Raw genomic sequence first — 14,437 nt, 5'->3', positions numbered from 1 at the left:
TCACACTCTGAAAAGCTAGAAGTGACGGGCAACGCCATCCGTTGTTGTCTGGCTGTGACCAGTTACGGGAGCCGATAGTGAGGTTTAGAACCCACAACGGCTGGTAATTTAGTCGGCAAACCGAAGGTAGTCAGTTGTGTCCTTGGAGGGGTTTTAGCTTTTGTATGGCGTAGACAGGCTAGCTTGCCCGGGGGTCGTGTTATTACTGAGCTTGCTGCCGTGAGCCGAAGTCAGTCTAGAGACAAAAAGACGAGCTCTGTTTTCCATGTTTTGCGTCGCGACATCATCCGCATATGGCTAAAATCCTGGTGACTGGCCGGCAGTGGGTAGCCTGTGAGGCAACACGGGCCTGGGTCCAAGCATAGTTTACCGTGTGCCAGTTTTGTCCATGTGTGCCGTTTCAAGCTCCACCTGCGCGGGTAATTGTCGAGGGTGTGGTGGCTCTGGCTTCTCTTGGGCCTTCTGGAAGACAGGAGCATCAACCTCCTCTCAAGTCTCAAGACTCATCAAGCTCCGTTGAAGAATGGTGGGAAAACAAAGCAACAAAGCCCGGCCACGTGAACCATGCCATAGGAAGGTGATATGGACCGCAGAAGTGGATTTACTGCATAAGTTTAGGAAAAAGTATGTCCGGACTATCAAGAACGTCTGCCAACTCTTTAGCACGTACATTCAATACCGGTACCAGAGGGATCTAACAAAAATCACCAAGCCCAAAGGGTGTGTCTGCAGGCGTGAATCGCAGCTTCTCGAGGAGGACCAGGGCCAGGGTCAAGGTCAGAGTCAGACCGGTGGGGCTCTGGCCCCTTGGGAAAGGGCTCCAGGGCTTCAAAGTCAAAGAGCATGGCGGTCGTATCTGCGGCAGCGCGTCCCAAGCTCGGGATTTTTTGAGCGGATGTTGCGTGGATTGGTGTGGTAGTGAGCTGCGCGTGCCTTGACTCGCCATTGAGGAATCAGCGAGTGGGTTTCGACTTTCTGGAGCATCAGACCGCCAGACGGGCAAGAATGCTTGCTGCCTTGGCTTGGGGCGCGCTGCACTCCCATTGCTGCGCTGCACCATGGCTTGGCCAGGCTGAGGCGATGGCAGCGATGGGCCGTGTCCAAGGTGGCCAACGGAATGCCGACGTCTGGGATGCCCCGGCACGTTGGAAATAGAGGGTGCACTGGAGGATTTGCCGTTCAAGATTTCTGGGCAGCCATGACGCGCCACGATTGGTGCACGCGACACGAGATTGCGTGACAGAGCCCTACCGCGTCAGATCGCGTCATCCTTGATCGGGCGCGCTAAGCTGGGATTGGGATTGTGGAGAGGAGCTCCAAGGCCTCGCCCACAGACTGCTTTCCTTGGGTCAGGAAAGCCCTCGCACAGCGGCCAATCAAGCGACCCTTTTTTCTGAATGTGGGGAGAGAGGTTTTACTGGGTGGAGGGGTAATTACCCCCGCCCCAGCAATGGAAGCTTGGTGGCAAATGGCGACGGCACATCCCGCCAAAGCCCCCACACCTCTCTGAAGGCCAACATCGTCTCACAGTCATTCGAATTCGAATTGCACAGGAGTCCCCCCAACCACGGCCACAAAGTCCCTCGCATCCCGGCCACGTGAACATCAGGACCTCCGCGTCGGCATTCTCCGTCCCCGATAGATACCCCCACCCCGGTCTCCGGCGCATCTCGAATTACCGAGTGGTAATTTCACCGAAGCCCGCCATGGACGCAGAGATTCGAGCCGTGATCCCCAACATCGACCCCGTCGTGTCCGAGTATTCGGCCGGCTACCTTACGCACGCTTCGACGGTATGGTCGAGCGATGAGGACGCTGTGGGGCCGTCGCCCCTCGTTGAGGCCTCCTCGGCCATTACCGAGCTGCTCCTCTCCGCCTCTGGTAATCCCGGTGCGGCCCTCGAGGACAAGATCCGCAGCCTGGTCGACAAATGGGTTGGCCGGTACTCGACCACCAGCGCCGAATCTCAGGAGCGGAGGGGGCCCACCGTCCGCCGTCTCGACCAGACCATCCAGGTCAGCGCCCAGAGGAACATGTCGTCCACGTTGGCCGTGGCCACTGGCGGTGTCGACCTCGAGTCGGCCAATGTCCGCAAGGTCGAGTCCAAAGTCGACAAGAAGAAGCTTGAGAAGGCCGAGCGCAAGATCGCCGCCAAGCAGAGCAAGAAGGAGTTCAAGACGGTCGAGTACGAGGCCTCCCGTCTCCTGAACGAGCCCGAGTCGGCCCAGTCATACGAGGAGTTCTACATGGCTGTCAACCCCCTGCAGCTAGGCTCCGGCCAGGGTGGCAAGTCCAAGGACATCAAGATAGACAACGCCGATGTCTCCATCGGCGGCAACAGGATCTTGGCCGACACCACCTTGACTCTTTCGTACGGACACCGTTATGGTCTCGTCGGCCACAACGGTGTGGGTAAATCGACACTTCTCAGAGCGCTCTCCCGGAGAGAACTCCCCATCCCTACACACATATCCATTCTTCACGTCGAGCAAGAGGTACATGGCTCCTTTTGCGTTCTACTCTTCCGTCCTTGGGATGGGGCTGACATGGCAACAGATTACTGGCGACGATACGCCCGCATTGCAGGCTGTCCTGGACGCCGATGTTTGGCGCAAAGTGCTCCTCAAGGAGCAAGCTGTAAGGATGCATCCCTAATTTTTGTAACTCCCTGCGGCTCTAGACTAACCAACCCACTAGCAAATCACCCAAAGGCTGGCGGAAATCGAGACCCAGCGGTCGTCCATGGCCGACACCTCGGTCGATGCGTCCAAACTTGACCAAGACCGTGAAGCCCAAGACCAAAGGCTAGGAGACATCCAAGCCAAGCTTGCCGAGATGGAATCAGACAAGGCCGAGCCCCGGGCTGCCAGCATTCTGGCAGGTCTTGGTTTCTCCCCCGAGCGCCAGCAATTCGCAACCAAGACCTTTTCAGGTGGTTGGCGAATGCGTCTGGCGCTGGCGCGGGCGCTCTTCTGCGAGCCTGATCTTCTGCTACTCGATGAACCCTCTAACATGTTGGACGTGCCTTCCATTACCTTCCTTTCAAACTATCTGCAAACTTATCCTAGCACTGTGCTTGTTGTTTCCCACGACAGAGCATTCCTCAACGAAATCGCCACCGACATCATCCACCAACACTCGATGCGCCTCGACTACTACAGGAGCGCCAACTTTGACACCTTCTACGCGACAAGGGAGGAGCGCAAGAAGACAGCCAAGCGCGAGTACGAAAACCAGATGGCCCAGCGGGCACATCTGCAGGCATTTATCGACAAGTTCCGGTACAATGCTGCCAAATCTTCCGAAGCCCAGTCCCGTATCAAGAAACTGGAACGCATGCCCGTGTTGGAGCCGCCCGAGGTGGAATACAGCGTGCACTTCAAGTTCCCAGAGGTAGAGAAGATGACGCCCCCTATTGTTCAAATGACGGGCGTCACTTTCGGTTACTCCCCGGACAAGATCTTGCTCAGAAATGTCGACCTCGATGTCCAACTCGACTCGAGAATCGGCATCGTTGGACCCAATGGAGCGGGTAAGACAACGGTGCTCAAGCTTCTCATCGGCAAATTGACGCCCACGTCCGGCTTGATATCCCAAAACCCTCGACTTCGCATCGGATTCTTCGCGCAGCATCACGTCGATGCGCTGGACATGAACGACAGCGCTGTCGGCTTCATGGCCAAGAACTACCCTGGCCGGACTGACGAGGAGTATCGGCGCCAGCTGGGCGCATTCGGTCTCACGGGCATGATAGGGCTGCAGAAGATGGAGCTGTTATCAGGAGGTCAAAAGTCACGCGTGGCATTCGCTTGTCTCGCTCTCACAAACCCGCACATTTTAGTGCTCGACGAGCCGTCCAATCACTTGGATATTGAGGCGATGGATGCCTTGTCGTCGGCGCTCCGAGAGTTCCAGGGAGGAGTTCTGATGGTTTCCCACGACGTCACGATGTTGCAGACAGTCTGCACGTCGCTGTGGGTTTGTGACAACGGGACGGTGGAGAAGTTCCCCGGCGATGTTCAGGCCTACAAAAAGAGGATTACGGCACAAGCCGACGCTGCGGGCGTTGTGAAGGCACATTAGGAGCATATGTCATAAGAGGAAAAAAAAAGCATTAATCTGCACATGTATCTATCTATCTGAAATAGTTGAAGCTAGAGTCAATCCATCTTATGATCTCGGCGGACTGCCTGTACCTACCAAAGCGATGGGCGTTCACGATTGGTATCAGAGGTAAGGAGGGCATGTTCAAGTAGCTTCTTAATCAGTCTGAGAAGACGATATTGGACCTATCAAGTCCAACAGCCATTGTCGTATCAGCCTTGAAGTTTGTTAAAGTCTCCTCTTGGTTTCATGGTGGGCGATAAACTTCTCACGCCACGCAGCGAACTCCTATTGCATAATTAAACTGCCCCCCGGCATCCATTACCCCACACTGAAATGTGCGCTTGCAGTCCAAAACAGTTCTAGCACGACAAGCGATGGCCAGTCGCCTGTTTGGCACTGGATAAACAAGCGAGAGCGCAGGGACCTCCTTGGCAGCTTCCTCGTTTTTGACTAGCGGGTGCCTGATTCCCTCGATTCCCCACTTGGCAGCGGCGGTGAACAACCTCGCTTTCCATTTCTCGCCCCAAAAATCAACAAATCTCCTTCCCTACAATTCAGCACCACCGCATCTTCGACTTCGAGCTTTTGCAGGCATCCACCCGTCCTTCCACATCTTTTCTCTACAGACTTCACCGACCCGCAAACAAAACAACCAACTCTCAAGATGCGTGAGATCGTAAGTCTCTCCCTCGCCCGGTTCCTGCGACGCGTCCCAAATATCCTTTCCTTACCCCTGATCTACCCCACTCTCGTCGAAGCGGTCACTACTTCACGCAGCTTCAACATCACGCCTTCGTGGTAGCTCTTTGTCGGATTTCCGTGCGAGGGGACGTATTTACTAATGGGTTTCTTTTGCTACAGGTTCACCTCCAGACCGGCCAATGCGTAAGTCGACTGGGCGGTTTCGGTGCGGGCTGCTGGTGCAGCTGGGATTGACAATTTTTTGCAGGGCAACCAAATCGGTGCTGCTTTCTGGCAGACCATCTCTGGCGAGCATGGCCTTGACAGCAATGGCGTGTACGTGATCCTGCTCAATCACAAATGCCTCTTAGGTCCCGTCTGCTCACCTTAGACATAGGTACAACGGCACTTCGGAGCTCCAGCTCGAGCGGATGAACGTCTACTTCAACGAGGCTAGTAGAAACCAAACCCCCAAATAGCTCTTGCCACTATGGCATGTGGTACGAGTCTGCCTTACTAACTTTGTTTTTTTTTTACTTTAGGGCGCCGGAAACAAGTATGTTCCCCGCGCTGTCCTCGTCGACTTGGAGCCCGGTACCATGGATGCGGTCCGTGCTGGTCCCTTCGGCCAGCTCTTCCGCCCCGACAACTTCGTCTTTGGTCAGTCCGGTGCTGGCAACAACTGGGCCAAGGGTCATTATACCGAGGGTGCTGAGCTTGTTGACCAAGTTCTTGATGTCGTCCGTCGCGAGGCCGAGGGCTGCGACTGCCTCCAGGGTTTCCAGATCACCCACTCTCTCGGTGGTGGAACTGGCGCCGGTATGGGTACCCTCCTGATCTCCAAGATTCGCGAGGAGTTCCCCGACCGCATGATGGCCACTTTCTCCGTCGTGCCCTCCCCCAAGGTCTCGGACACTGTCGTCGAGCCGTACAACGCCACCCTCTCTGTTCATCAGCTGGTTGAGAACTCCGATGAGACCTTCTGCATTGACAACGAGGCTCTCTACGACATTTGCATGCGGACCCTGAAGCTGTCCAACCCCTCGTACGGCGATCTCAACTACCTTGTTTCCGCCGTCATGTCGGGTGTCACTGTTTCTCTGCGCTTCCCTGGCCAGCTTAACTCTGATCTCCGCAAGCTCGCCGTCAACATGGTTCCTTTCCCGCGTCTCCATTTCTTCATGGTCGGCTTTGCGCCTCTCACCAGCCGCGGTGCCCACTCCTTCCGCGCCGTCTCGGTTCCCGAGTTGACCCAGCAGATGTTCGACCCCAAGAACATGATGGCTGCCTCCGACTTCCGTAACGGTCGCTACTTGACCTGCTCTGCCATCTTGTGAGTTCTTTGCCCTAACCAATGTTTTGTCTACCGCCGCTGACCGTATACTAGCCGTGGCAAGGTCTCCATGAAGGAGGTTGAGGACCAGATGCGCAATGTGCAGAACAAGAACTCGTCTTACTTTGTCGAGTGGATTCCCAACAATGTGCAGACGGCGCTCTGCTCGATCCCCCCCCGTGGCCTCAAGATGTCGTCAACCTTTGTCGGCAACTCGACCGCCATCCAGGAGCTCTTCAAGCGTATTGGCGAGCAGTTCACTGCCATGTTCCGACGTAAGGCTTTCTTGCATTGGTACACTGGCGAGGGTATGGACGAGATGGAGTTCACAGAGGCTGAGTCCAACATGAACGATCTCGTTTCGGAGTACCAGCAATACCAGGATGCTGGTGTCGACGAGGAGGAGGAGGAGTATGAGGAGGAAGCACCGGCTGAGGGCGAGGAGTAGGTGCTCCAAAGCACCCCTTCCCATTCTTCGTCCGCACAGCACGGGCAGCTCCTCCAAGGTCCTCCCGTTATCGTTCCCCCTCCAACACCCACGGTTTTGACACTCGATTGATCGGGGCATACTGGTCCGTAATACGAACGCATATCGTTGGGAGAGGGCTGTAAGTCATGTGTGGCAAGTTCAATACCGGTGTTGGCATTTTAGTTGTGCCCCAGCATCTACAGTGTCTTCAGTTCAGTAGTAGGAGTTCACGTTCTCTTTAATTATCAAGAGGTGCAAGCCAGTCACGCTGCTTTCGATGTATTTACGGAGCAGCCTAGTTAGCCTCTTCATTTATAGTACATCAAAAAATACATGCACTTTTGCATGATGATGTCATTTTGGTACCACCAGCATCTTGAGTGTCAGCCAGTCCAGGCCATACCTTTTGCATTTGCATGTCGGCTCGGATGGGTGTAGCTTTGCATCTTAGGCGTATGTTTGTACGGTCTTGGATGCTGAGATTTCTTTGCGGGAGAGATTGACATTAACCTTAGCTTCATCATATGCGAAATTGGATGTTAGGATTTTTTCGACTTACCACGAGCTGGATTCACTCCCACCCTTTTGATAAGTTGACAAGCTATCAACTTTCCCTATTCCAGTACCTGTTCCTGATGTTTGCCCATAAGCCTGCTCTGCTTACCTGTCCATGCCACCTCGTCGTCCTATCTCGCGGCTAGCTGAACAACTAGGGGCGAAGAAGACTTGGTAGCCACCATCTCGTTCTCCCTCCACGCCATATACTTTGTATCCAACCAAACACGTCATGGTCGATGGCTGGGTCTAGGAGGAATGGAAGTTGGCCTATGGGGAGCTGGCCTCCTGCATAATGTTGCTGCCGTCCGACTACCTACCTAGGTAGGCTGGACATTCACAACAAAAAGAAGGAAACAAGATCTAGTCTGCTCACCATGTGATGGTCTTCCCGAGCGAGGGAGAATGGTAGAAAGTAAATACGGCAAAAAATACATGTAGCTGCCACTGGGAATGACCCAACCACATCACATCGACTCCCTGGTCTCTTTCTCCCTCGGTTGGGGTCGAACCAACAGCCTCCAGACGAACAGTCTGACGCGCTAGCCAATTGCGCCACGAGGGATGTTTAGTAGACGGGAGCGGATGTGGCTCCGCATTTAATATTAGGACTGAGTCGGTGTTGTGGGTTTGTATAGCTTCGTTCGACAAAGGCAAAGCAGGGGGTCCTCGTGTGTGGGTTGGGAGTCAGGGTGTGGAGGTGGAGCATGTTCTTCAGATGAACAATGGGGTTGGGTTTTTGCGTGACAGAGGGAAACGGTTGAATTACTTGAGGGTTTTGGTGGTTGTTGAAGCAGTTTTCTGAGATCTATCTCGGGAGTGGGAGCGGGATATTAGAGATTCTAGGACGGGTGTGATGATGAGCGAGCATTCTCACCGAAGAGAACAAGGCGCTGTCTCGGAAATCCCGGAGACAGAAGACTGGATCGTTGATCGTCTAGAAGAGTAAGGGAGTAGAAGGGCTTAATGCGTGATAATTGCAAACTTCACGTTAGGGTGTCGATGTGCTGCTAGATACAAATAGCACCGAGGACTGCTCTTTGCTTTCTTCGTTGAGCTTGGGCCTAACAGGTCACTCGCCTTCCGGCTCGATGCAATTTGACAACCTGAGATCTGACATGCTGCGCCAGATTACATGGCGAAACAACCTCGAGAACTTCTTGCTGAGAAAGCACAGTTTTTTCTTTGTAGAAAAGGCAGCTCAATTAGTGAGGGGACCGGCTGTCCCCGTTATTTCCATGGCACGGTCATCAGGCGAGAAGAGGCAACCCAAAGATGCCCCCATAACAAACCTCCTTGCTCTGTTTTCCTTTCTACCCCACACACCCAATATGCCATAGCTACCTCAACTATTTGATACCAATATTCCGTATACTTGTTGAATTCCCTGTGTTGCTCATGTAGATCTCTGTTGCAGGGTAGTTTCCCTGACGTGCAACGATATCTTCAAGCCCCGTCTCATTGTCCGGAGAAGGAGGACTGTTACGTGATAGCCAGGAACCTTTATTCTGTCCCGGGCAGTAAGAGACCAACAAGGATCAAATCGGTCTTCTGCTCTCGACATCAAGGATGAAAAGCTCTAGACCGTACATCTTAAGATTGTAACGAGGTGATACTTGTAGGCCTGACTCGTATGTAAGGTACCAATGTTTTCTGTTTTAACGATGAAGAGATAGAAAAGGCTCCTAGCACAATTCATCCATACAGCAGGAAACATTTCAATGCTGAAATCTCAGTGAGTTGTCTTACCAAGCAAGTTACGGCGCGTATTTCGGTCGCTACCGGACATGGGCATGTGCATGACCAAGGTAGGCAGGGAGAGGAAGAAATACCTTCGTCTACGGCTAAGCACAAGAGGAAGCTTTCGACGGGCGGTGTTTTAATACGATACCGTCCTGGGCTCCTATTGTGCATGAATGAACCTTTATTGGCGACGGGGGGGAAGGGGGCTTGCGTTTATTTACACTCAAAAAGGGTGTCAGCGCGGGCCGCCCCCGAGTCGGCCCGGCCATCCACGGGCCTTTCGCTCAACGTAAAAGAGACAGAGGGTAGTTTTTCTACCATGGTAAACCACTCTCTCGGAAAGCAAAACCCGATAGGGTGAAAACGGCCTTTCTTTTATTTTTGTGCGCCCCTTCCTTCTACTAAATCGATACAAGCCTGACGCCGTGGCTTGCCGCCCCAAGAATCCCTCCTAGCGATCTAGATCCTACATGCCTAACCACCGTCGGGGTTTTCTATTTCTCGGCCCCCCCCCCCCCCCCCACCCCCTTTTTTCCACTCCGGCGCCGCCACCCGCAACCCACCCACCCATCCGCTTCCGCGACCCGCCTACCCGAAGCAATCGCCAACCGGCGACTAGATGCGAAGTGGCAGCAGCAGGAAACGAACCTTTAACCCGGCCGCTGTTCCGCTACGACGGAGCGGATTTTCACGACAAACGGACCTTGCTGTGTGCCAAAGAAACTGTGCAGTAGTTTTTTTGTCAGCCTCTTCGTCCCACGCCAGGCTAGACCAGCCATGCATGTCATGGGCAGGGCTGAGGCGCAAAAGACTCGCCGCTGGAGAAGCCAACCCCCACAGCGGGCAGTGCAGAGATAGGTAGGCAAGGGCCGAAAGGCCGGGGAGACCTACCTGCGAACCATAAATGCAACGGTCCTGATCGACGCGCGGTCGAGAGGTTCTGGGCTGTCGTATGGTTTCCCGCGATAGGTGGCCCTGAACCCGTCAAAGGGGAGGACGACGACCAGCGGTTGGTCGCCACTAGCAACGGCGCCGTCGGCGGGAGCAACAATAAAGTCGTGCTCCCAGCTGACGGAGCTCTGCTCGCGGCCGTCGGGGCGCTTGGGCAGCGGGGCCGTGTCCTTGAGCACGAGCGTGTAGGTAAGGGAGTTGGCGGCGGCAGCGGACGGGGGGACGAGGAGCTCGAGGGCGACGGCATCGAACCCGGACAGGTTGAAGCGGCCGGCGCAGCGCTGGCTGGCGAAGCCGGCGCCGCCAAGGGCCGTGATGTCCAGGTGACCCGAGAAGAGGGCCACGTCGGCCGCCCCATCGCCGCCCGAGTGCGTCTTCTCCTCCTGCTGCTTCTCGTGGTGGGTGATGATGACCATGGAGGAGTAGCTCTTGCCCCCGCGGACGCTGTCGTCCGACGCACTCCAATCATGTTCGTCCCAGGGCCTAGAAAGTGCATAATGGACACTACTGAGTTACCTTCCTGCGAGCCACAGAAACAAAAAGACTAACTGAGATGGAGAAATATAAAAATAAACCACCAAGAGCACAGAAACAAGGCCAAAAGGGAAAAAAGCAGGGGCATTAATCGTCGTGTTGGTTCGGCATGGGCCACATGCACCGATTTCGAAACACGCTGCCGCAGGGGATGGATACTACACACTAAGACGCTGCATCTATCCGCGTAGCGCCGACGACAGACACATCGACAAAAGGCGGGCCCTCAGACCAGACCAAGCCGAAAGGGGGAAAAAATAGAGACGAGGGAAAAATCCTATTAGCTGCGACGACGACGGAGGATCCCGTTCCAAAGTATAAGAATAACTCTCCACAACCACTATATCATAGTGTATGCAACATACCTCTCAGGCGATCCAAAAAGGCCCAGTCGTCTTCTACGGCCCCCATCGGCCATCGTGTGCCAAGTTTAATTGGCGCCTCTTTTTTTTTTTATGCTTGCGGTGTTTGCTATTTGTTGCGCAACAACAGAAGATGGAAAGGTGAAATTGCTAGCTTGTAGCCGAGTCGGTGGTTTTTTGTCCCCTTCGTCTTCGTCTTCGTCTAAAGGTCTTTTTCAAAAAAATAAAAAAAAGTAAGAACAGGAAAAGGGAAACAGAAGAACACTGTCTGCTATCCAAAAAATCTGGAAATTAAATTAATCAAAATCAAAAATCTAAATCAAGGCGGGTATCCAATCTAATCCAATGACGGGTGTGAGAAAACCTACTCGGGAAACCCCAAAGGCTTAACTAAGGGATCACCTCCTGATGCCGAAAAAGATGGGATGACGGCGGCGGCGGCGGCGGCGGTGGCGGGCAAAATTCGAAACGGATGCGGGCAGGCAGGAACATCATGGGAACAGACGCACGCACCGCACAGCAAAAAAAAAAGGTTGGGGGCCCGTAGGGCTGAAGGAGGGGTTTGGGGGCCAGACCGTATCGGGAAAGAATGCGGGGGGATGGGATGGGATGCCCGACGGGCCCAAGGCGGGCAGGAAGCGGCGAGCGGGGGCGCGTTTCGACGCCCTACCTGCCCTTCCACCTTGGCAGGGTTTCTACACTGTATTGCAACTCGGCCAGTGTGGAAATGTCGGGCGTGAATCCGGCTGGGGGTCGAGACTAACTATCCGTACATACGGGGCACTGTACGATAAGGTACATCTTAATGCATGGGCATTCACAGCACACTAACAAAACAAGCTCGCACGCACGCACGCACGCACGCACCCATGGTGTGTGCTGTGCTTAGGCTCCTCCCAAGTCCAGCGTGCTAACTGTTTGCGTCTGGCACTTGTAGCGTTGCGTTACTGTTGTTGGTGGCTGTATTTGTTGGTGACCGATCTTCGATGTGGACGGCAGTGGTGGGTAGTGTCGTTTCGTGTCGTTACTTGGTGTGGGAATCCGGTGTTTGGCGAGCTTCTTGAACAGAATAAACCCGATAATCCGGTCCGGAGCCAACAGGTCGGCCTCTACAAAAGGCCGTCCGAAACGGTCCGCCATGTGTGACACGGTTTCCCCGCCACGGCTCTCCATCCCGGCGCGGTGGGTGGTCGTCAGACTCCAGAACGGCGAAGCACAGACGCGGGCCCGAATGTCGAGAGGCCTAGGTCCTAAGCCCTGGCGCTATGGGTTGGGCAGGAGAAGCCGACCGATGAGAGAAAGGACGGCGTTTTGGGGGAGAAACGGAGCAGCACTGACTAGCTCCCGTCCTTCTTTCGAACATTCCCACTTGCCCGTGAAATCGGCCACTGATTTGGGCCTAGGAAAAGTACATGTACTGTACAATCTCCGCTGCAAGGCTCTGGGTGCAGAGGTTGGAAGTTGTGATCCAACGAGATCCGAGGTGCATAAAAGGGTACGTTAACCATTGCATCTGGCCCCTCGGCCCCCTCCACGTATGGAGTGAGTTGGATGGGGGTCGCCTGCAACTGCAGCCCTGTTGTCTTTGCCTGAAGGGCGTGCAGGCGAATACCAATGGATGCAACGGGGCAGCACACAGGCCCAGAAACAAACAGGCCCGGCAGCGACACCAAACAGCCGAGCACAGGGGCGGTGAGGCAGGTTACGCTGCTTCAGCCCCCCCCAACAACTCCCAAGAGAAGGAGCAAAACGAGCCAAGCTCGAAACGGTGACATTATTCTAGTGTCCTTCCTTCTCCAGTTTCGTTCAGGTCCAATCTTATCCGCGCCCACTCAAGTGTAACAGGCCAAGTGGAAATCGAGAACGAAGGATACGGAGAGAAATGAAGGGATTTACTGACGAGCTCTCCAGATGGTTCGACTTTATCGTGCAAAGTTTGGCCGACGCCAGCAAACACACACTCGTGTAACCGCGCAACCGCGCATGCTATTAGAACTGGAACGGCGCCCAGGGCGGGTTTTCGGAGTAAATGCGCACGTTGAACCAACAAGTCAACTAACTAAAGACAAATTTCCCACAACCACCAACGTACATGGGTTTGAGATAGATCACTTGCCGGTGAGGACTCCGAAAAACCCGCGGGGTTCACTCATTTTGGCCTTGGTTTCGTGCCTCATCCCTTAGGAGGGAGCAATCCTTCCGGCAGGCAAGTGATAATTTGTTAGCTAGCCATGCGTGTCTGGTTGATGGGATGGCGCAATTTGCGAGTGCGAGGCAGCGATCGTCGATGGCAACCTGCTTCCACGTCAAAGGGGAGCAAAATAGAGCCCAAAACGTCAAGCGCAGGTGTGGGCGGGCTGTGCCAACAAACGCTGCAAATCCCACTCCACAATAGACGTCACGCCAACACCTGTGGTGGCTTTTGCCAAGTAACCCACGGGCCAGAGAAAGAGACAAGAATCGCACATATGGCACAAGGCTCGGGTTGCACGAATGAATTTCGTTGAATTCGTTCCAGCAGGAGTGCGATGTTAAGCGGCGTGGCTCCGCCTTCTCCGCGTATGGTTCGGTTTCGCTTCCCTCGTCTCCCAGCCACGGCGACCGAACCTTGTCAACCGTCGGCGTTTAGGGTTGTTGGTTGTCGACAGTGGACACTCTGCGTGCGTGGGTTTCCTATGCTCGTGAGGCGGAGGGAACTGGGGAAGGAAAGAAGAGGTGGAGGAAGTGGAGGAAGGGCCCGGCAACTGCTCAGCTCAGAACCTTAGGGCTAGTTCTTACACATACTGAGCAATGAACCTCGGGAGTTGGGATAACGCCAATCTTCGCACGGCGTGCTGGGCCTTACTCCCACAGAGAAAGAAAGAACATCCGTGGAACCCGCGATCAACGTATAACAGGGATCTCAATCCTAACTGGTTTGTTAAACGCGTGGGCGTCAAGAGTCTAGGCGCTGTGAGTGGTCCCTAAAGGGCCCATACTGTGCACATATACCACGATCTGTGGGCATTGAGGCCCATTTGCCACGTCGACTTATAGAGCAGCCGTGACGGGGATATATATTGTCGCTGTCGTCGAATCTTGTATTCGCATCTGGGCAAGATGCCTGCTTGAGACTTTTGGTGCATGGTTCCTTGCGTGATCCCGCTGCCAGCATTTTGAGATCTTATGTTGTCGTCGGATGTCGGGACGAGATGGTCAGGATCTGATGGGTTGGCGATGGTAGAGACTAGAGAGCGAGGTAAGTGCGTATCCCCCGTATGCACTGTGATGTACGTGTAAACGGGACGCCGGCGAGGTGTTAAAACGTGTGTGACTTGGATGCTTGCAACCTAAGCATTGTTGCCCAACCCGGGCTCAGTGGATACAACAGACAACAGAGAGCCGGGAGGGGAGCTTCAATGCTTGCTGGGGCAGAGTTGACCGAGTGCGAGCCTGTCCAAGCAACATCGACGGTTGGGCACCTGCCAATGGGGCTTTTTGTCTTGGCTAAAGGCTTGGCTAAGTACCGTTGGGCGGGGTTCTGGCAACGGTTGTGCCTTCCCTGCCTGCCCTTGCCGTGTCCTCCTCCTTCTACTTCTGGACATTAATGGCGAGCAGAGGAATGGTGAAGAGAAAAACGCAGGGGGGTCGCATCTCAAGTAACGGCATTCGCAGTTTTGTTGGTCGAAGGCTTGTTGGAGAGATAGATGGAGTGGTCTGAGC

General features: G+C 54.4%; 4 protein-coding genes and 1 non-coding gene across 5 annotated transcripts; 2 read left to right on the top strand and 3 right to left on the bottom strand.

Moving 5' to 3' along the window:
* Positions 1-1,492: 1,492 nt before the first annotated feature.
* Positions 1,493-4,191, top strand: B0T26DRAFT_722288 (P-loop containing nucleoside triphosphate hydrolase protein). Its single transcript, XM_060442582.1, has 3 exons — positions 1,493-2,495; positions 2,557-2,637; positions 2,698-4,191. Exons 1-3 carry the CDS (start codon positions 1,707-1,709, stop codon positions 4,081-4,083), a joined length of 2,256 nt encoding a protein of 751 aa, XP_060292928.1. The 5' UTR covers positions 1,493-1,706; the 3' UTR covers positions 4,084-4,191.
* Positions 4,192-5,387: 1,196 nt separating this feature from the next.
* On the top strand, positions 5,388-6,946 carry B0T26DRAFT_860510 (tubulin beta chain; the record flags this gene model as incomplete). Its single annotated transcript, XM_060447738.1, has 2 exons — positions 5,388-6,121; positions 6,176-6,946. 2 exons carry the CDS (start codon positions 5,388-5,390, stop codon positions 6,567-6,569), a joined length of 1,128 nt encoding a protein of 375 aa, XP_060292927.1. The 3' UTR covers positions 6,570-6,946.
* A 690-nt stretch (positions 6,947-7,636) lies between these two features.
* Positions 7,637-7,710, bottom strand: B0T26DRAFT_t196. Its single transcript has one exon. It is a non-coding gene; the product is annotated as a tRNA-Asn (tRNA).
* A 1,717-nt stretch (positions 7,711-9,427) lies between these two features.
* Positions 9,428-11,256, bottom strand: B0T26DRAFT_722278 (NADH:ubiquinone oxidoreductase intermediate-associated protein 30). The gene is made up of 3 exons (XM_060442581.1): positions 10,739-11,256; positions 9,780-10,343; positions 9,428-9,611 (listed from the first exon to the last, which is right to left on the bottom strand). Exons 1-3 carry the CDS (start codon positions 10,789-10,791, stop codon positions 9,539-9,541), a joined length of 690 nt encoding a protein of 229 aa, XP_060292926.1. The 5' UTR covers positions 10,792-11,256; the 3' UTR covers positions 9,428-9,538.
* Positions 11,257-11,544: 288 nt separating this feature from the next.
* B0T26DRAFT_722274 (uncharacterized protein) lies at positions 11,545-12,234 on the bottom strand. The gene has a single exon (XM_060442580.1). The coding sequence runs from the start codon at positions 11,906-11,908 to the stop codon at positions 11,621-11,623; it is 288 nt and encodes a 95-aa protein (XP_060292925.1). The 5' UTR covers positions 11,909-12,234; the 3' UTR covers positions 11,545-11,620.
* Positions 12,235-14,437: the final 2,203 nt, after the last annotated feature.

Source organism: Lasiosphaeria miniovina, assembly GCF_030549165.1.
Source record: "Lasiosphaeria miniovina strain SMH2392-1A chromosome Unknown B0T26scaffold_6, whole genome shotgun sequence".
Classification (NCBI taxonomy): Eukaryota; Fungi; Ascomycota; class Sordariomycetes; order Sordariales; family Lasiosphaeriaceae; genus Lasiosphaeria; species Lasiosphaeria miniovina.
The sequence above is the reverse complement of the archived record's forward strand: the minus strand, read 5'-3'. Positions and strand labels throughout refer to the sequence as shown.

Bases quoted from the DNA above. Each gene is read 5' to 3' on its own strand.
- B0T26DRAFT_722278 (XM_060442581.1), bottom strand. From the start codon at position 10,791: ATGGCCGATGGGGGCCGTAGAAGACGACTGGGCCTTTTTGGATCGCCT. The intron at 10,344-10,738 runs GTATGTTGCATA...GTAACTCAGTAG, and splicing joins CTTTTTGGATCGCCTGAGAG to TGTCCATTATGCACTTTCTA. The intron at 9,612-9,779 runs GTAGGTCTCCCC...ACTACTGCACAG, and splicing joins GTTGCATTTATGGTTCGCAG to TTTCTTTGGCACACAGCAAG.
- B0T26DRAFT_722288 (XM_060442582.1), top strand. From the start codon at position 1,707: ATGGACGCAGAGATTCGAGCCGTGATCCCCAACATCGACCCCGTCGTG. The intron at 2,496-2,556 runs GTACATGGCTCC...ACATGGCAACAG, and splicing joins TTCTTCACGTCGAGCAAGAG to ATTACTGGCGACGATACGCC. The intron at 2,638-2,697 runs GTAAGGATGCAT...CCAACCCACTAG, and splicing joins TGCTCCTCAAGGAGCAAGCT to CAAATCACCCAAAGGCTGGC.
- B0T26DRAFT_722274 (XM_060442580.1), bottom strand. From the start codon at position 11,908: ATGGAGAGCCGTGGCGGGGAAACCGTGTCACACATGGCGGACCGTTTC.